The 22519-nt window shown below is 35.1% G+C and overlaps 1 protein-coding gene across 1 annotated transcript in view; it reads left to right on the plus strand.

The window, feature by feature from the left end:
- The window catches only part of LOC136025512 (synaptotagmin-7-like), a 141275-nt gene that overhangs the window by 18938 nt on the left and 99818 nt on the right, over positions 1-22519 (plus strand). Inside the window, exon 2 of the mRNA XM_065701542.1 lies at positions 22235-22453. Coding sequence (XP_065557614.1) covers positions 22239-22453 — 215 coding nt within the window. The 5' untranslated portion in view covers positions 22235-22238. The remainder of the gene's footprint in view (positions 1-22234; positions 22454-22519) is intronic.

A 22519-nucleotide genomic window follows, 5' to 3' on the forward strand; every position in this document is an offset into this window, starting at 1 on the left:
TTTTGAGAGAGAAAAGGGATTTTAAACTGTTATTCTTTTGCATTGGGTTTTTTCTTGGCCAACAGACTTAAGGATTTATATTATTAGCTGATTGAAGAACGTTTTGGTCCTTTTGGGAGTGTATGCCGCCGAATATTTTTTTTATCTTTGCCTCCTCTATACCAGGGGGTTGTGACTACAATCTTCAAAGTTATAAATAGTGTTGGGCGATATTGGATATCGATATATCAACATATCGCGCCAAGTATTGATGTTGCATATTGAAGCGTAAATATCGATATCGAAAACGATATTATTTCAGCTTTTTCCGGTACCTACCGATGAATATCCAGCAGAAAAGATCCAACGTAGAAAATTGTTTCTTAAATGGTAGAAACTAAGAATAATCTATTCAATATGCTGACGCATATACGCCGATGCAAAGCATGCATAGCTGTATCCACAAGAAGGCATAGCCCGTTAGAAAACATCGTTTAGTGAGGGTGGGATCTCAAATGCTGCTGAGAACTTCCAAAAGGCTTGTCTAGATAAAATACCTCCTAGGCGTATAGACTTCGTTCAGATTACACTCGTCAAAATTACCACATCTCTCAATCTAAGTTTCTAAAAATTGCATATTACCCCTGACGATCTTCTCCAAGTTGAGAGTAAATAGCAAGATACATGGATTGGGTCTTTCTGAAATCTTTATTAGTAGACGCATGTGCCGTGACACTCCCTGTGATTCAGCCACTACAGAATCAAGCCAGTTTGTGGGTTTCACAAGACCAAGTTTTAGAAGTCAATGCCAGGCAAGTTTCGTCAGCAGCTGTATCTGTCATGGCTCTTTAGATTTTTAGTAGGTAATCTTTATTTCCAAGAAAAACTGAACAACTCAAGTCATGAAAGTCTTGTAATGCGGGTTTAAGAAATACCTATACGAAGTTATCATGAAATTAATATCCATGCTTGCCACCAAAATCCTTTCCGAGAGTGGATTTCAAGCCTGACTAGTTAATAATCAAATAGCTTGTGGTAACAAACTGTAAGTAAGGAACATTTCAGTCGACTCCAGATGTATAGCATACCTCAAGTTTCATGTACCCATCAAAAGCTGCAAGCCAAGGAAAATTTGTATAATTTTTAGAAGGGGACCGCCCCTAAAAAGTCAGTGCATCTTAATAAATATCACACGACCAGATTCAACATATCAGAGAACCATACTGTAAGGTTATCTAGTTTCTTTCTGAAAAAATGCGAAATTTTGTACTTTTTGCCAGAAGAAAGATCACGGATGCGTGTTTATTTGTTCTTTTATTTGTTTTTTCTTGTGTCTGTGTGTATTTTTTTTTGGCAGGGTGGTCATATCAAACCGATGGTCATATAAGACCATAGTTACTAATTTCGTGACTAAAACGATTGGAGGGTAACTATACCCCTCCTCCCTCCCATGCTCTTTTTTCCCAAGGTCATTCGATTAAAATTTTGGGATACCCATTGTGATGAGCAGAGTTGAAAGATCTTGTATCATGCTTCTGGGGATGACATGACCTTGAAGTCCCTGAAGGAAACGGTTGTAACTTATGAAATTTGTCTTGTGTTTACATATAATATGTGTCATTGGGAAGTAAACAGATAGTTTTAAGGGAGAGTAAATTTTTTGTGGGTGGGGGGAATTTTCTATGGGATATTTTTCAAGGGAAAAATGTTCCGTGGCGAGGGAAGCTTCTGGGGAAGAATTTTAAAAGTGAAATTATTCACGGGGACAGGGGATTAACCAGATTTCTACTGGAAAGTTATTTTATTTGATTTACTCTCTTTTTGCCAATTCTATTTTGCATGTGGAAATATTCCGGGGAAATTGCCCAGGGAAAATATCCAGAGCGGTTGAGATTGTCTGCTGGGCTTTTCGGTTTTCTGTGGGAGAGATTCTCCATGTGGGGAATTTCACATGTGAGAAACTCTCCACTGAGACACTGGGAGGGGAGAATTTCGGGGAAAATTTTCCAAGGAGGAAGGTTCTCCCGCATGACTTGAAAAACAATTAGAAATTTAAAGAAAAACAAGTCTTTTTCAAACGAAAGTAGGCTTAAAAATAATTTTCCAGGCGGAACTGTCCACAAGAAGTTTTTTTAGGGGACTTTTCATCAGGGATCGAATGATCTGGGGATGGGAGATCTTACTGGAAATAACTTTCCAAGGAGGAATTTTCTTGGTGTAATTTTTCATAAAAGCCAGATTTCATAAAAGCAATATTAATACTTAAAACGAACAGGATTATCCCGTATGTTAGGGCAAATCCCCCTTTTCAGTACCTTTCTCTTTAAGCTAATTTTAACATTTTGTCTAAATATATAAGAACAAATCCTGAAACACAAGAGCTGTCTAATTAGACTAAGGACATTATTAAGATACAAAAAGAAATTTTGGTGTGAAAAGCAAGGTATTGAGGATAGGTTATTCCCCTCATATACGGAATAATTTCTATACTTCTAAGTTTTAGTGTTGCTCCTTACTTTCAGTTGAAACATAAAGATTTTTAACCTAATTACAAAAAGGCTGAACCAATGCTCAGAGAAAATATTGATATTGTGTTGATTTGAATAGCCAAAAATAGCCAATAGCTTATTTTTCTTTACCTGAGCCCAAGTAATTCCAAATTATGTTGTTTTTTTTTAGTATTTGCTCATGTAATAGAAGTTTTTTCTGTATTTTATTCAAAATCTGGAAAAAAATTGTGCAACATGCTCTTTAGTTTACAATTTTTATCCTTGAATTTTGGCAAAACCTAAAATTAATCTGAGCAAAAAATCTGACCAGAAATATCAAAATCATGACACCGATTATCAAACATCGAAAGTAAAATTATCGATATAGCGATATGTAGTTTAATCAAATTATCGCCCAACACTACTTACAAGGCAAAACAAAGTCCTTAGCCAATTTCTGGGGTCCCTAACATCGCACTCTTCCTAATAAATATGCATGGCACCCTAAATTCAGTTAGTGGTTCCCTGTGCCTTCAAACAATTTTTTTTTTAATTTTAAGTCAAATTAAAATATAAAGGTCAACGTGGCTGTAAGTTTCAAAATTATTATGACCAGTAAGTTTTTTTGCCCGTCTTAGGACCTCATAACATCCTCCCATCTTTCAACAGAACATCTGGTCGCCTTAGCCTCGGCAACAACTCTTGAAAATGTGAAGCGAATCGAAAAAAGTTCCTCTGGAACATTTTTGGCCCTATATTTAGGGGCTTTGGACGCCAATCAATATTTTCAGCCCTTCCTTTGGTGTTGTTTTCTAGGGATCCAAAGTCTCTGTTAAATTTTGTCTTGTGCATCGGGGTTCTCACGGCCCAAGAACCCTGGGACATAAGGTCCAAGTCAACCATAAGAAGTTGACCCATTTTGGAGCTCCATCTTAGGGGCCAATGCCCCATACCAAAATTATTAGTATAAACTAGTTCTCCCTTGGCCGATGAAATTAGAGCGTTAAGTTTCAAACTTTTCAAAAAATTACTATCTTTTGTCCTTTTTGTGCCCTATTTTTGAGGGCGCATACCCCCTCACTATTTTTTTATCTTAGGTTTATTTTCCCTGGATGTTTATGGCTCCAAATTTTAAGTTACTAAGGGAAAACTGTTTTAGCCCATTTCTAGATCAGATTATACTCAATCAACCCTAACATAAAATTTGTGGCAATAATCTGAAAGTTCAAGCGAATCGAACAATGAAAAATAAAAAGCAAATAAAGATCTTCCAGGGTCATTACTAACACATAGGGCATCGAATTAACGTTTAAGTTGCTGGGTCTTTTTTACAGGGACAAGTAGCAAGCTTGTCAACCGACCTTGCTGTAGCGAGGATCGAACCCTGGGCCTCGTATTGCCAAGCAGAGCACCAATCCACTATGCTACACCCAGGTCAATAGAAAAAGTTGCTAGTGCATTCTTTGGCTGGAATTTTGAGGTGACTCGTACTTCCAAACTAAAACTTTCTTGAATAATAGGGTTGGATTTGTCAGGAACTTACGGTTTCAAGTTTGAAGCTGTTAATAAAGAAAAAGTTTGTTGGCCCCTTTCGGGGTCAACATGAAGAATCATTAAAGTAATGTTATAATAGCATACTGCCTCTGATGGGTATCGATGGGATCGTTACTTAAAAAAAAACTTTTTTACAAAGGAAAAATAAGTAAATAATCTAGGGACAAGGAAAGAGTGAACGAATACGCGTTCCCAGGGAACACATCCAACTAAATTCAACGTTTGTTTCCAAGGAACAACTTAAATCCAATTTCCTGGATTTTATAGGGTCCCGGAAATAACAAGCTATTATCCCAACTTTACATGCATTTGGGTTCCGAAAATAGCAAACTTTGCCACGGTTAAATGTCCTAAAAAATACCGGTTCAGATACCAAAGACCCAATTTTAGCAAGACCCCCACCCCCTATTTTCAGATAAACCTAAATTTTTCTATTTTTTTAGATTAGGGTCCTCTTAACCCAAGGTCATCCAGATGCAAATGTACAAATGTTAAACCAGCCGAATAGAACATGCTTTGCCCATTGTTTTGGGGACCCGTGCCCACGGCTCAATTTTTTTTATTCGTAAAAGTCCCCTTAACGCTGAAATCCAGGGGTGTAATTTTCTCGTCGTAGTGCGAAAGTTTTTACTGTTGGTTTTAGGGGTGGGGTATCTCTTTTTGTTGAGCATTAAGTTCCTCCTGGTCTGAGGGCTTAAGGATATAATTTGTGATCTGATCAGAAAAAAGTATTTGGTCTTTATAGAACCTCATTTTCAAAGGAGGGGAAGAGAAAATATTTTTGAGGAGGGGGAGAAGAATTACTCCTAATTTATTTTTGTATTACACCCCCTTAGCCAAAGAACATCTAGCTATAAAATTTTAAAACTAATTAGGGACGAAATGTCTTTTAGCCCATTTAAGGGCCCCCTAAAATTCTCTCTCTCCCCAAAAATGCTAGTCACCTTAGCACAGGGAATGATTCTTAAAAGTTTCAAGCCAATTAGAAAACCAGTTTCACTGGACTGTTTTTGGCCCTATATTCAAGGAGCGTAGGCCCTATTTAGGAAGACTTTTGACCCTTCTTTGGACCCCGTTTTATGGTTTTGCCGCTTATTGGGTAGAATTTTGGGGGATATTTTGGAGGGGTATTGCCTTCAAACAAGAATATTTCTTAAAAACTAGGATCCGCTTGGCGAGTGAACATTCGCAGAATATTTGGGGGCCTTGCTCCCAACCTAACTCGTTTTTCGGTACACGAGGTCCTGAATCTCGTTTATAGGTGTTAGTTTCGAATCTTGCGGAGAAATTATTTTTTTTAGCCACTTATGCGGGGAGAACTGATGTTTTTTGTTAATGGAGTCCTTAGAACTAAGGAAATTAGGATGTGGGTTTTAAGCTGATGAGACATAAGTTTTTGGCGAGTAATGGATCCTATTTATGAAGGAACTGTGTCAAAATTATTTTTTTCACATCTATTTCGACTTGCCCAAGGGCTTAAGTCTCTAAGTTTCAAACTTATGAGGAACAACAAGTACTTCGGCCCTCTATTGGTTCCTAATTTTGGGGGCTTTTTCCCCAAACAATTTTTGTACATTAAGTTCCATATGGGAGTTCATGTATAGGACGTAGTGAGGAAATGGGCTTGAATTTAATTTTGAGGACCAAATAAGGGATATATTCTTATGAATAAGGTAATATCGGTGATGCATTATGCGTTGAAAGTTTGGGGATTCCAGAAAAGTGATAAGTTCGGAAGTATACAACTGGAATTTTATAAGGTGTCAGGATTTTTTTTTATTATTATTTTTATTATTAGGAAAGTATTAATAGAAAAATGAATAGTTTAATAGTGAGAGGAGATCTAGGGATTCTTTCGCTAAGAAGCTGTAGGCTGATAAATATCGTTAGGTTTTGGGAGTGTATAGTGAAAATGCCATGAGTGCGGTTACTTATAGTTGCTTCTTTAGAAGCTCTTAGAGATTAAATCTCCGAGCTCATGGCCGTGCCAGGTAAGGAGAATCTTACAAAACGATGGTGCGGTTGAAATGTAGAATAATGGACTAAGGGTAGATAAACAGGTTGCAAAGATGATTGTTAATATTTTACGAGATCAAGAGACAAAGGTTTGGCAGTTTGAAAGAAGCATCTCTGATTCCCTGTGCCTCTATACGTCAATGAAGAAGGCGTGGTGTGAAGGGTTTCTTTAAGCTGAATTTAAAAAGAGGAACTGAAGTATCTAATTGAATAAGGGGAAATAGTTTACCACTTAGAATAAGAAGAATGTGTTTAAAGAGGAGGAGAGGGCAAGATGGTCCTTTTGCCCGATGTGTGTAAGTATGGATGAGAATGTGGGTTGTTTGATGTATGAGTGTGTAAAATTGAGGAGTTGAGACATGACGTGTATGGAAAGTGAGAGTTTGATGAGAGATGGCTGGTGAATATAATGGTGATTGTAATGGTGAATGCAATGTTTTGTATTGCCATGGCTCTAAGGCTTTTAGCGCAATAAAAGCTTCTTACTTACTTACTTCATTTTCCCGCTATAAAACTTAATGTATACAATTGACAAAATTCGTATTACGAGCGGCCCTTAATTCATGAACTGGGGGAATTTGTCATTTCTATAGCCGTATACCTTGGACAATTTTGAGAAAAATGGCTATCATGTGCTAATGATTGAATATAAAAGGAAGCCGTGAGTAAAAAGGCCAAGCGAGAGAGACAGGTCGTTCTCAATAAGTTTCAACCGTTAAAAAAAGGCCAGACCGACACATTTTCAATTTAATGAGATCCATCTGGAATTTTTACAACCTCGCCTTACATACAGTGCGGTTGAAGAATAACTAAATGAAAATTAGACTTCAAAAGCACGTGGCCCTCCAATCGGAAAGCGCTAAATCCTCTGAAAAAAATTTAAACACTCGATATTTTTCCTTATCTACGACCTTTTCCTGAGGATCCGTCAGAGTCATGTCATCCGTGGAAGCATATTTGTTCAAGCTTTTGACTATCCTGAACGCAGTTCCAAGTAAATTTCAAATATTGATCGAATGTTAAGGGGGCTATAAAGGAAGGTTATCAAACAGGGAACAAGAGGGGAACTTTTTGTCCTCCACTAAATTTAGTCATTCATAAGGCCACTTGGTTTAACAGTTTTCAGTTAAAGGAATCCTCTCCTAAGTTTTTGGAGCCCTGCCATATGATGCAGCTGGGTGTAAAAGAAAATACATTGAAGATACAGGGCTCTTTACTTTAGGCAATGCTTGAGTATTGTAGTATTGTCTGATTAAAACTGATGCAAAATAATGACTAGCATGTAGTGAATCGTTAATTTTATACAACATAGCAGCAGTGTTTTTTTATGTTGACTGTTCGTCTCTGAAGCTAAATTAAAATGATAAGAATAATTTTCCTTGAAAGGATATAAGACGATCCTTTTTAAGCTTTCTCTAGAATTTTAGAAGGTGGTGACAAGTAACCAGATGATTATTATTCATATCCGTTGAATCTTGTTTATTGTAAAAAGTAATAATCATGTAGTTTACATTCATCAAGACATGAACAATTTCAAATGCTTAAATTCACATTCGCAGCATCGACCGAAAAATTGAACCGGCAATGCTTTTTGATACATGAGCCGTAGGCTAAAGAGTTACCAATTCTAAGACCTAAAGGCATTTAATGACTTTCGGAAAAAGAAATTGGAGGAAAGATTATTCCTGTATCTATTGAAGCAAAATAGTGTATTTAATTTTAGACTGTGGAGCAATAGAAGCCAAATCAGAAACAATTCTTTTTTTATGCACAACCTTGTAGCTCCCAATGATTTTGAAAATCAATAGCTCAAGATGCGTTATTTTAATTTGTTCATCCCAATTTCACTTGCATTAGATTTCCGGTTTTCTTAAAACACTAAGAATTCTAAAAGATTTATCATACTCTTTCAAATTTTCTTAAAAGTTCAACCAGTAACTCTCTGTGGTTTAACAATTGAAAGTCTTTTTTTCTGTGTGAAATCATATTTTAATTTATGAAGAGTATTTTTAACAGTGCATTTCAATAGGGTTTCTCTATGGTTTACCCGGGATTTGTTTTTCTTAATAATAACGTTTCTTGTAAGGGCATAAGTAATTGAATTTATTATGATTAGTACATTGTAATTTACTCAATGATTTATTGAAGTCTTTATCTTTCAAGAACAGGCTACAATCACTATGTGGGAGCCACATCAATTTCATCAAATTTTCACGAGAGAAATGTCCGTATAGCATGGCAAAAGCTTTTATGTATTATCCTATATGTATCCAGATGATAAAATATAAAATTAGAACAGGTGCTTCGAAGAACCGCATAGAATAATTGAAGTCATGCAATTACCGGGTGCTATGACTACTACTTCCTGCAACGAATACTACTGCTACTTCTACTACTATTACTGCTACAACTACTACTACTACTACTACTACTACTACAACTACTACTACTACTACTACTACTACTACTACTATTACTACTACTACTACTACTACTACTACTACTACTACTACTACTACTACTACTACTACTACTACTACTACTACTACTACTACTACTATTACTGCTGCTACTACTATTACTACTACTACTACTACTACTACTACTACTACTACTACTACTACTACTACTACTACTACTACTACTACTACTACTACTACTACTACTACTACTACTACTACTACTACTACTACTACTACTACTACTACTACTACTACTACTACTACTAGCTCTAGTGCCATTTTTAAATAAGGATTTTGCCATGGGAAAGTGGCGTTTTCTGTCATTGTTTTGGTCCCAGACTACGATTTTAACCTAAAAAGGAACGATTTCCTATCAATTAAAAATTATGAGATAGCGATACGATTTAAAAGTATTAAAAAACTGTATATTGTGCAACTGTCCAGTTGCAGAGGAGTTTTAAGAACAAGTGATGTCGCATTCGTTTCTAAAACTCAGAACCAAATTCAACAATGCAAATGATTAATATGGATATTTCTCTTAAATCTTAATTTAGTTAAGTTGATTCACTTATTGTTTTTATCAAACTATGTTTAGTGATTTATAATTGCGCATCCGCTATTGTCAAGGAGGGGCACTGGATAATTTTGTAGGAAGAATGCAGATGCTTAAAAGGGCGCATTTAAATGCTGAAATCTCATCTTTCTCCATTTAGACTCAGCTAAATTAGTGAGCTGTGTGCAATGCTGGGTGCGATGTCCTTTTTTACTGTTGAAACAATGTTTCTGATATTAATTTTAAAGCTTCATTTCACTAATCTGATTGAACCTCTACAGTAGGGCTCTCAGATGTTTAAACATATTGTACTAGCAGTAATATTAGTAGCAGTAGTGGCATGCACTAATGCTAACTTAGCTTAACCCTTCCTCCAGCATTACTTGAAAGTTTATGCTTAATGTCCTTAGCTGTTCTTGACATATGGTAGATTACCGAGAGCCTGACGGCTTCACCACTGAATCCCAGCACTTGGCACGCGGCAGGCTTATATATATGGATTGTCATTGTCACTAACCGCAGACAGTTTAAGCCTTTTCTTGACGTCGTGACGCCACTGCAGTTTGGATACCAGCCACACTGTGAAAAATACGAATTCTTTCTTAAAGACATGACCTATTTAGATTGTACTTGTGGCCTATCATCTTTGTTTCTTGTTTTCCAACCGTAGGTTTAATTGTCCATTTTTGTTCATCCTTACCTCTGAAATTTTTTTCCACGCCTTTTGCTTTAGTAGTTTAGATTCATACAGCCTCTCATTTAATTTCTTAAGACGTTATAGATAACAAATAAGTCTTTTCCAGTTTCCAACAACATATTGTTCAGAAATTTGTTCACAATTCAACGTGATTCTCGCTGTCGTTCGTTTCACGCCCTTTTCTTTAGCTGTTGCGATTCTCACTTTCATTTGTTTTCCAACCACATTTATCTGTGCCTCATTTTCATCAATCAACCCCTTGAACATTTAAACGATCTTAAATCAAAATTAGCGCTTTCGTAAAAGTACGTTTTTTATGTTGCACCTTTAACTTTTGCCTTGGCTTGTCTTTTGTCATTATAAATAACATAACGCCGAATGTTTATTTTTTTTAACAGAGACTGATGTAGCATCAGGTTCTTGGCTAACGTCCTTAGAAGCTCTAGTGTCTTTATTTATAGTTACTTCATCGCTTGGAGCTTTTATAAAATGTTGAACTTCGGATTTGGCCTGGTTTGTCTTTCGTCATTATGAAATACATATCACCGAAACTTTATTTTTTAAATAAAGGCATGGTAAGCCTTGATGACCTAATCTATGTCAAAATCCCAAACCCGATTATCATAACTGTCATTTTCAATTTTGGTAAGTTTTGACTCCGCTGTCGCTTATCTTCTAATCCCATTTTTCTTTCTTTTTCATTTTGGATTTTCATTATTTTAGACAATTTGTCAATGCCCTTTGCTTTAGCTGCCCTTATTGGTCCTATTTTAACGCCGAACCTTTATTTTTTTAACAGAGTCTGATACAGTATCAATTTCTTGGCTAACGTAATATAAACTTTAATGTCGTTATTTATAGTTATTTCATCACTTGGAACTTTTATAAAATGTTGAACTTTGACTTTTGCCCCAACTTGTCTTGTATCATTATGAAATACATAACACTGGAACTTTATTTTTTAAACAAAGGCATGGTAAGCATTGATGACTGTATCCATGCAAAAATCCCACACCCAGTTTCCATAACTATCATTTTAAATTTTGGTAAGTGTTGACTCCACTGTCGCTAATCTTCTAACCCCATTTTTCTTTCTTCTACATTTTAGATTTTATTACTTGAGACAATTTGCTAATGCCCTTTGCTTTAGCTACCCTTATTGGTCTAGTTGACATATTGGTCTAGTTGACATATTGGTCTAGTTGACTAGCCTGAAATGACAATTCAGGTTGTAGATTTTTTAGTTGTTCAAGTGGTAAGAAAAAAATATTCTTTTCTTCCAACAAATTATCATTTATAACAATTGTAAATTTTCGTTTTTTGGGTCTATCTCTAGATAAGTTTTTCATACTGATTTGTCTTTTCATATTGGGGTCTTTTCAAAGATATTTGATTACTGAACTAGTCCGATTTGTAACACAGATTGTCTACTAGGTTTAAAACTTTTGGTTTTATTTTTCAAGGTTTTTGAATTGTTCTAATCCCTTCTTAAAACATATACAAATATTTTTGCAATTAACAGGTTTTTGCTCTTTAAGCAAATTAATGTCTTTTCATACTGTCTCTTTTCAAAGGTATTTGAATATTGAAGGAAATCAGATTTCTCACACCGGATGTATACTAAGGTTCAAACTTTTTGTTTTCTTTTTAAGGTTTTGAATTGTTTTAATCCCTTGTTAAAATATATATAGATGTTTTTCAATCGCCAGTTTTTTCAACAGACTTTTGACAACGTCATTGCAATACTGCAACCATGTATATAAAAATGACGTCAAAGACATGGATTTTTTTTTTAAGTTAAGGCCCTAGACAAATTTTTTCAAACTTCTGACCAATCTAGATCGATTTTTTTAGACCAAAATATTCTAAGAAACAAATTTTCATGAAAAAATATGGAAACATTTTGAGATAAATATATACATACACAATTATGGCTCACTGATTAAGATATTATACACCTTTTTGCCACCATGGATGCACATAGCAGTTTTATTCAGTTTGACATCCCCACATAATATGCACTTATCGTTCCGATTCAACCTCAGCTTTTCTTGAGGTTATACCAATATGATAAACTATATACGCATAGTCTTCTTCTATATAGTTTAACCTTAAACTCAACATGCCTTGAAAGTTTCAGTATATTACCCAGAGTCGTTCTGTAGATTTTGTAGAGATACCTTTTTGAAAACCTAACCATGCCTTTTTCCTGAAGGTCAACATTCCCCTCACCGTGCCCTGTAAGTTTGAAAAATATGCCTCTTAAAATTCATTCAGTTTCACTTCCTTCAGTGCCCTTAGTACTTAATGTTCAGTGCCCTTAACTTAATAACATCAGCTTTTCTTGAGATTATACCATTTGAATAAATTATATTCACATTGTTTTCTCCGATTAAGTTTAACATTCCCTCAGAATTCCGCGAAAGTTTCAGCTTCATGCTCAGACCCGTTCTTGAGAAATTGTAAATGTGGCCTTTTAAAAACCTGGATGTACACTGTGACATTTTTCATTTATTTCAAGGTGTCTCTTAACATACCCTGAAAGTTTTATTATCCCTCTCATCCTTCTTTCAAAGTTTCCACTCGGTATCTTTAGCCATTCCTAAGATATTTCAGATGCGATTATGAGGTTTTGCAGATATGTCCTTTTAGCAACCTTGATGCACAGAGAGTTTTTGAATTTATTCTACATCCTCTTCAGCATTCTCAGATCGATTAACCCTAATCGATTAACCCTAAATTTATTCTACATCCTCTTCAGCATTCTCAGATCGATTAACCCTAATACCATAAGTTGTTCCTGAGATATCACAGATATATGCTTTTGACAACCTTAATGCACAATGGATCTTTTGATTTAATTTGATTTCCCCCTTAATATATCCTGAGAATTTTAATTTAGTATCCTTAGGCGTTCACGTGATATTAAAGATATACCCTTTTGGAAACCTGGATGCACTTGGTTTCTTTTATTTAGTCGAAGATCATTATCCCTATGACTTTCGAGTGAGTTCAGAATCCTCTTCAAAATTCCTTAAATTTTCAACTTAATACTCTGTTCAGTTCCCAACACACTGCACTTCATTCTTTTTTGCAAGTTTGATGCAAACATGTTCTTTTGATTTAGCTCAGCATTGGTCTTAATATTTTCTGAAAGTTTCAGCTTAATACCCTTAACCCTTCACGAAAAACTGCACGTATGCCCTTTTGACACCAATAACTTTAGTGTCTTTTGATTTATCTTTGAATTGCCTGGGAGTCCTAACTTATTACCCCCAACTGTTTCTTAATATTGCAAAAAATCCATCTTGATAACCTGGGTGTACTTAGAATCCTTTAGTTTGGTATAACGTCCCTCTCAATATGCCTTGAATGTTCTAACATAGTATTCTTGGCTGTTTATTAGATATTACCGATTTGTCCTTTTCACGATTTTGATTCACTTAGTGTCATTTAAAAAAGGCAATAGAATTTCCAATTACGGATCGAATGAGTCCCACCTGAAGTTTTACGACCTTCCCTCTCTGAAGTTTATAAGACCAGCTTTTCCATATTATATAGCTGGGTGTAAAATAATACATTTAAGGCACATGGCTCCTCACTATAGAATATAACCTCTGATAAAAGCTGATGCAAAATGAGGACTAGTATCTTGTGAAATGTTATTTTCAAGTACCGTAGTACATTTTTTTAAGTTGATTAATTTTGAGGATTTTGTCTCAAAATGACCTTATCAAGGAAATTTAAAGAGCTACATTAAACCAAAAATGAGCAGAAACAAAGTCAAGTAATTTTTCAAACAAAATACTACCGCAAAACGACATCAATAAATAAGTGAAACCAAAAAAGAGAAATCACAATAAATAATCTCGTCAAACTCAAACGAACAGAAACTAAGATGAGCAGGACTGACGCCCCTAATGCCTTCTGAGGTCCAGAACATGATCTGAAATTTACTATAAACAATCCTTATTTCCAGCTGAAGGTTAATATACATATATATATATATATATATATATATATATATATATATATATATATATATATATATATATATATATATATATATATATATATATATACTAGCTGATGGGGTGGCGCTTCGCGCCACCCCAACACCTAGTTGGTGGGGGTACTTCGCGCCCCCCCAAGCCCCCCCCCCCCTGCGCGCGTAAGTTGTTACGCGCCATATTAGTTACGCGCCATTGTAGTTGTGTCCCTATGTCCCACCTGTGAATATATAAATATATATATATATATATATATATATATATATATATATATATATATATATATATATATATATATATATGTTTTTAACTACGTAAAACTTGCGAATATACAACATTCTTTGCTGTCCCATTGTCTGTGCATATAAATAGATTGTCACTTTTACCGACTCTTGAACGTGCAACATATAATGGTCCATGGGAAAACAATCCATATTCAGATCTATACCTCATGATTCTAATGATTGCCCTTGAGCTTTGTTGATGGTGATTGCTAATCGACCATTCCCTGTGTCGCCGTCGTCATTTATATATCCCCCTGTGCCCCCCGGCGTCCCCGTTGTGTCCCTGTGTCCCTGTCGTCATTTATATTCCCTGTTTCCCGGTCGTCATTTGTGTCCCGGTGTCCCAGTCTGTGATTTCTCTTTGAGTGTCCCGGGCGTCATTTATATTCCTTGTGTCCCGGTGTCCCGGTCGTCATTTGTGTCCCGGTTTCCCGGTCTGTATATACATTCGTTTTTGAATTGGTCTTTTTTTTAGTTTTTAGTTTTTTACCTTTTTTTTAGTTTTTTTAGTTATACCTCATGATTCTAATGATTGCCCTTGAGCTTTGTTGATGGTGATTGCTAATCGAACATTCCCTGTGTCCTTGTCGTCATTTATATATCCCCCTGTGCCCCCCGGCGTCCCCGTTTTAGTTGTGTCCCTGCGTCCCGGTCGTCATTTATATTCCCTATGTCCCGGTCGTCTTTTTAGTTTTGTTTTTCTCCTTTATTTTTCATTTTTTTCCTTTTTTTCTTTTTTTTCTTTTTTATTTTTTTAGTTTTTTAGCTTTTTTAGTTTTTTTATTAGTTTTTAGTTTTTTTTCTTTTTAGGTTTTTTGTAGTTTTTACCTTTTTTTTAGTTTTTTTAGTTTTTTTTTTTACTTATGTCCTGGTCGTCATTTATACTCCCTGTGTTCCGGTCGTCATTTGTGTCCCGGTGCTTTGTTGATGGTGATTGCTAATCGAACATTCCTTGTGTCCCGGTCGCTTTCTCTTTGAGTGTCCCGGTCGTCATTTATATTCCCTATGTGCCGGTGTCCCGGTCGTCATTTGTGTCCCGATGTCCCGGTCTGTAATTTCGTCAGTCGAAAATATGACGTCAGTCGACGCACAAACATGACGTCACTCGACATACACACACACACACACACAGACAACTTATTTTTATATATATAGATATATAGTATTAGGAGCCCGGCGGTGAAACTTCATCACCTAGATTACTGAAAAAACAGCAAACGGGTGAAGATTGGCTATTTAATAAATATATACTGATATTTATTATTTAAAGACTTAATACTTCGGATGTAATATAATTAAAAAAGGGAAAGAATTTAAAATGTGATTTGTTTTGTGCAAAGTTCAAATCATTTTCTGGTCTTCAGGAGGCAGGAGGGGGTTGAGTCCTACTCATCTTAGTGTCGGCAATCTGCAATCTGCAGATGTACCCTTAAGTTCAGTTGCATGTTCCCCTCGTGATACCATGGAAGTTTCCTCTTAATACGGTAAGCCGTTCTAAAGACATTGCTGATACGCTCTTTTGTCAATCTGTACACTTATAGTTTGTTTTGATTTAGTTCAGTTTTCCCCCTCAACATTTTCTCAAATTTTCAGTCCAATACCCTCAGGCTTGGTAGTATTCGCCACCGAAGCAGTTGTTGCAGTGGTAGTAATGGTAACAGTAGTAGTAATAGTAGTAATAGCAGCAGTAGTAGTAGTAGTAGTAGCAGTAGTAGCGTGAAAATATTGTAAAGTTCCAAATTAATACACTCAATTATTCCTGAGTTACGGCCTTTCGTCACCCTGTATAATAGACAGGTTTACAAAAGGGATTGTGTATATTTTTGTCTATATTTTACACAGTGTGTTTTTATTTAGTCCAACACTCCCCTCAAAATTCCCTTAAATGTTCACCTGAATGCCCTTTGTCTTTTTTTACACTAAAAGTCAAACATGCCTACTTTTCTCAATAAGATATGCTACATGTAAACAGTGGGTGAATTGTATAACTTAAAGCCCTTGCCCTGAGGCCTGGGGGACCGACATCACCAGAGACATAGTTACTGGATCTTTCAACTGTGATGAACAAAATGGCTATATCAAAACGTTGATTTGGTGTCTTTGGAGAATTGTGTGACGTGGGATGGAGACTGGTTGCCCTCCCATTACTTTTGACTCTTAAAAAGGGCACTATAATTTTCAATTTCCATTGGAATGAGCTCCTTCCATAGTTTCTGTGACAACTCCTTCTACACTATGTGCCATGGTCAAATAATGCATGGCGCCCACATTATTCTTTACTTAGGCAGCGCTATGGTGCCTGCCTAAGTAAACATGCGTTTTTTGGTCACTTAAAGAGGGCACTCGAAATCTTAATTTGCGTTCAAATGAGCCCTTCTTGATATTGTAGGGCTGTTGGTTCAATTCGATGGTCCCTAGGGCAAACAAAAACAAATAAATAGTGACCTTTCTTCGAGCCAAAAAAAATCCCATTTTCGCAGATGGGACCTTGAAACCTCTGCAGAGGGGTTCTTTTATATGCTGAATCTGAAGCTGTGATTTTCATTAAGACCGCGATACTTTTTCAGTGAGATACCTTGCTCTTTAAGCTTAAGTTGAATGTTTTTTCAATTCTTTAAGAACGGCTGCCTTAAAAAGATTTTTTGAAATAGTATCAGAGACTTCAAAACGAGTGAGGGGCAAAAGATGGAGCGGCCCTTCTCATAAACGGAAATTTTTTTGTAAAATTTATTTTTAATTTTGCTCCAACTCTCATTGGAAAAAGATGGCTTTTTAAATTTAATTTCCTGTTATATTTTGAAAATAAAGCCTTAAGCCCCCTGCCCCTCTCTCGAACATTTCTCCCTGCCGAAAAATTCCTATGAAGAAAAATCCTCCCTAAAGAGTCAGGTCTCAGTTGTGAAATGTTATATAAATATCATAGTTTCTTTTAATTTTGTTCTACGTCCCCATCAACATGAACTTATTTAATGAATGACAACTTCGATTCACAAAGTGATTCACAAAAAGTTGGTTGATCGGAAATGGAGTCATGTTTGATCCTGAGTCTCCGAAATGCCAGCTATATTATGGTAAAACTTTTATAAATGTTGAAGAGGATGTCAACTAAAACCAAAGCAAACCATATGCAGGAGGGTTGTGAAAAGGACACAAAAGCAGTATCTATGGAACGGCTAAGGGTATTGAGTTGAAAGTGTAAAGGCATGTTGAAAGGGATGTTGAAAAAGGACTGAAGAGTAACTATCACCCTCCCCCCTTCTTACCCTTCCAGATACTCCACACGACACTGATAGAGACCTTAAAAAGTCATTATATTCTAAATGGTCACTAAATCTAAAGGTTATGCCTAGGGGGATATCTAGCCCCCACATCACCGGGGACGCGGAATATACATTAGGCAATTGTCCATTCTTTACACACAGGATTTATCATTGGAAAAGCGTAGAATGTTTGATCCTGGATGTTTCCAAAAAGGCTAAGGGTATTGAGACAAAATGTCTTGAGGAGCACGTTAAGCTAAATCAAAAGAAACTATCTATATCCAAGTTAAAAAAAAAACATATCTGTGATATTTTAAGAATGGGTAAGGGTAATAACTTGAGCTTCCAGAGCCACTACTACTACTGCTACTATTGCAGCTGCAAATAACACTGGTAGCGACTGTAAATGTGACTACTTCTAGTTGCGACAAATTGCAACTGTTACTGCGATTGCTTGCCACTGGTACTACATCTGATTGTGATTAATGTCAGGAATTGGACTTTGAAACTTTAATTTTGAAAAAAAGCATCACTTTGATGCTTTGATACTCAGATGAAACTTTATCAAAACAAGCAAAAACCTGTTAAAAAAATCCCAAAAACGAAGATTTTCAAAGAAAAGTAAAGAGCTAACACTAAACTTTAGAACAGAAGGAATAAATTATATAATAATTCAAACTGAAAATGACCCGAAATTACTACAAAAGATTAAATGAAACATAAAATGACCAGAAATCAAATAAATAATGATAATAAACAAACATAAAACAGGTACTAATAAATAAATAAATAAATCTGAAAACCAGTAAAACTTAAATTGAATGATTCAATCAGATTTAAAACAAGTAAAAATCACTAAAATCAAGAAATTGGAAACTTTTTTTCCTATCCTTTCTAATTGTAAAACTCTAAAAACTAATGTGACATTTGCAGATTACCAAAAACTGATCATAATTAAAAATACTTCTTTTGTCTTGTAACATTGAAAATAAAAATAAAAATTACAGTGAAATAAAATCTTGAATTGCTGAACTTTTAAAATTAATCATTATATATCAAATTTTCAGTTTAATTACACAAATTATTCCCAAGGACTGGTTAAGACACATATAATTTTCAATAATACGCAAATACCGCAAAAGACTTTAGACTATTGCAGCTATAAAAGGGGGAAGAGGGCAGTTGCGCAACTCTTGTTTGTAGTGATTTCTGTTCAGTTTGGGTTTGATTTGAATATTCAATTTAAGTTTCCCTTATGAATATTTGTTTGCTATGATTGTTTATTTAATTTCAGTTTCTTTTGGGTTTCATTTACTCTTTAATAGTAATTTCAGGTCATTTTGAGTTTGAAATATTATAGGAATTTATTGCTGCTGGTCTTAAGTCTAATATGCATCTCTACTTTTCTTTGAAAAACTTTTTTCTGGAAAGTTTTTTTTTTTAATTAATATCATAAAAGGCAGTGAAATTCTGAAGGAATGTGGAGGGAGATGGTGAACCGAATTAAAAGATACGCCTGGCGTGCAAGTAGTCAAAAGGGCGAATTTGTAATATCTCAGGACTGCAAAGGGCATGCAGTTAAGACTTTTGATACTTTTTGAGGGGAGGGATCTTGAACTAAACCAAATCACTGTGTGCATCCAGGTTCTCATGAGGAAAATCAGTTTTTTCTTTCAGTACCAAATAATTGTTAAGACTACAAAGTTGAAAATTTGGAATCAAGCTAGATCAAAAGACACTGTTTTTAGCCAGGTTGTAAAAGAGGTTATCTCCAATGTCTCGGGAATGGCTAATGGTATAAAGGTGAAACTTTCAGATAATAGTGGGAAGGATGTTTTGCCAAATGAACATGTGTACCCAAGCTAAAAGTTAATTTTAGTTCGAAGCTTCAGGTATTAAGCTGAAACTTTCAGGACAGAATGAACTAAATCAAAATATAATATATGTGTCCAAATTATCAAAAAGATTTACTAATAATAAAGGGATATTTTTACAAAAAAAAACTTTGAGCGCCATCCTTATTCACATTTCAATCTACTATACCTAATTGATAGCTCATTGTAATGATTCCAATGATTTTATCATAAATTAGATTGGATACTATTCTTTTTCTTGATATAAGGAGCTGAATAAATTACAAAAAAATGTTTTGACAGAGAATAGCCATTGTTAATTGAATGAATAAAAACTTTTCATTTATCACAATAATAATAATAATAATAATTTATGTATAACCCACAAAATACATTAAACTGTGGAGTAAACACACACAAAAAAGAAAAAACAAGAAAAAACATAACAGCATAAATAACATAACAGCATAACAGCATACAACATAAATAAATTACCTCAATTCAAAAAATGGCCAAAGAGGGTCAAAAACACCAATCATTTGCTGAGTTTTCAGAGATATATGTTTAGATAATTGTTTCAGTCGTGAGGGCGCATCAACGATGTCAAATTTAGAAACGACTGTATAATTTCGATACCACCGAGGCAGACGCCGCAAATACTTGCAATACTTAAAATATCCTGAGCGTATTTTGTTTGTATCCTTCTTGCGAAGGAGGAAAGCAAAACCAGAAAGATAAAAAACAGCAGGGGCACAAAAACTAGAATAAAGACGGCATAGTCCTTTTCGGTTATACCGACCAAGATTTGGTGAAATTTTTCCGTAACCAACCCGCATACTTTTCAGCACGCTGGACGTAATAGCGGAACAAGTAGACGAAAGTGACGTGGAAAAAGAAAGACCCAACCACTTAATACTTGCTGAAAATAATATAGTTGAAGAACCCAAGCAAAGAGGTGATGCTGGTGGAGGACTCCCAAAACACAAAAACTCACATTTGGAGGCATTAACTGAAAGGCCTATTGTGGATAGTGCGGCTGGAAGCCGGTCAAAGTTGGTAATTAGACTATGTTTTGTCCGGCTAAGAAGCAGAACATCATCAGCATATGCAACGTGACTAATGCCTAAATTATCATTTTAAAAAATTGACGGTTGAAGAGTTGGAGACACGAAGCTAAAACACATTTAAATATGCTCGGGGCTAATACAGCACCTTGCCTAACGCCTTTTTTAACAGAAATATTCTCCCCTACAGTACCATTCTACTTCACCCTAACTGAAGAATTAGCATACCAATACTTAAGCACGGGCACAATAGAAAGGCTAACACCTGAGGCTGCTAGAGAAAACAAAGCATTTGAATGAATTACATTGTCAAAAGCACTAGATATGTCAACAGTCAAACAATACAGGAGACTTTTTTGAGCAACAGCTTGTTTCATTAGCCGACCCACAATATGGTGAGCTTGAATGCAGCCCATACCTTTTCTAAAACCAAGCTGGAAGGGCGTAAAATTGCACTTGGAGTTAATGGCCGGTAGCAGTACATATTCAAATAGCTTACTAACAAAACAAGACACAGTGATAGGACGGTAATTTAGAGCAAGCACTGGGGTCCTATCCCCTCATAGTTAAATCTCTTTTTATATCCAGCTCATGCAGTTGTTTTTATTCCAGCACAATTGGACAAGCCTTGGGCAAATGCAATGGATGGCAAGGTAGCATAACATTTTTAGACAAACCGTAGGGAAATTAGTAGGATAACATTTTTCTTGTTTCTAAAAGATTTAAAAACATGAGCTTAAAAAAAGGTGTTTTTATTATTCAAAGAATTTTTACAATAGTTTACAAAATTGGTCTAAAAACCTAACCACTTCACCAACTCACTTACCACTTAACCTGGGTTGAATAAAGTTATAATAAATAAATTTTGTTCTCCTGTAAGTTAGGTAACGCCATAATCTTACGCTGCTTATAAAACTTAACGTTCCACTCCAGGTTTTACAAAAAAAAATATATTCTGAAGCAGCTATAGTGAGAATTAACATCTTGGCTAAAACAACTGTAGACAGTGTTAATCTGAATTGGCATTCTGTTTTAAATTAAAGCGAAATTGATGATTAAAATCAGACAGTAAATCGGTCACAAGTATTCAAATCAAGTCATATTTTCACCATTTACTGTTATCCTATAATATATTTTGAAATCCTGTCAAATAGATAGGAGTCCTGGCATGTTTCTAACCGTAGTTGCGAGAATGAGTAAAAATGAAAGGCTTGAAGCATGGAAACGACTCAAAGCTTAAAATATTTCATTTTCCCAGATTAGAGTATTACCCGCCACCTACTTTTCTGAAATGCAAAGAAGCAAATAATAGATGGCAATATAACCTCAATAACAATTTCTGATTTGGAGGTTTATTCTATGAAGTTGAATAAAAAAAAGAGTTATAAAGTTCTTCCTATTTATTTTACAATAGGAGTGATTAAATACACCAATCTAAAATACCTGAAACATGAGTAAAAATGTGATGAAGAGGTTTAAGTTGTTTAACTTCTATATTTATCGAATCTGTTTTCAAATGAAGAAAATGCAAGCCTGATGTTAGAATTTAACAAGGGCATAGCTGTTGATATATCAAGTAGAAAAATAGTTTGTATCTTATTGCTGCTGTATCGGTTTATCTTTCTTGCTCTGTACTTTGGTATAGTCATTTTGAGTGTAGAAAATACTACTCAAAACAAATAAATAATGCCCATTTAATACAACTAATTGCTCATTGAATTTAGTTATTCTATATTCCTATTTTGGATTTTTACTATTTTGTTTTGATCGGTTACTATCCTGTTTATATTTTATTTAATTTTCATTTTCAGATTTCATATTCGTAGTTTCTTAGGTTGTTATCTTCTTTTTCTTGTTGCATTTTATAATCACTTTATCTAAAGCAAGATTTTTTCGTTCTAGGCCAAAATAAAATGAGTTATTATTTTAGGATTAATATATTATTTTTAGCTCTAGCCCTATTGTTGAAACGCACGATATGGTTTTAAATAAAATTTGTTTCTTGTTTTTCAGGCGAATGGAACGCAAGGTACTGTTAGTTATTGTCGTGTTTTCGACGCTAGGATTTGTGACTTTACTTGGATTTGTTGTTTATATTTGCTTTTGGTGCCTTCAAAAAAGGGAAAGGAGTGATGAAGAATCAGCATCAACTAAAGGAATACTCCAGACTGCAAGATCGAAAAATCGAATACAGTCCTATAAATCACAGCTCAGTCGAGCCCAATCTATTGGGTAAGCTCCATTTTGATTATTATAAGTCGTTTTATAAGTAAAAGACAAAAGACTGTTAAGTATAAA

This window comes from Artemia franciscana, chromosome 3 (assembly GCF_032884065.1).
Source record: "Artemia franciscana chromosome 3, ASM3288406v1, whole genome shotgun sequence".
NCBI lineage: Eukaryota > Metazoa > Arthropoda > Branchiopoda > Anostraca > Artemiidae > Artemia > Artemia franciscana.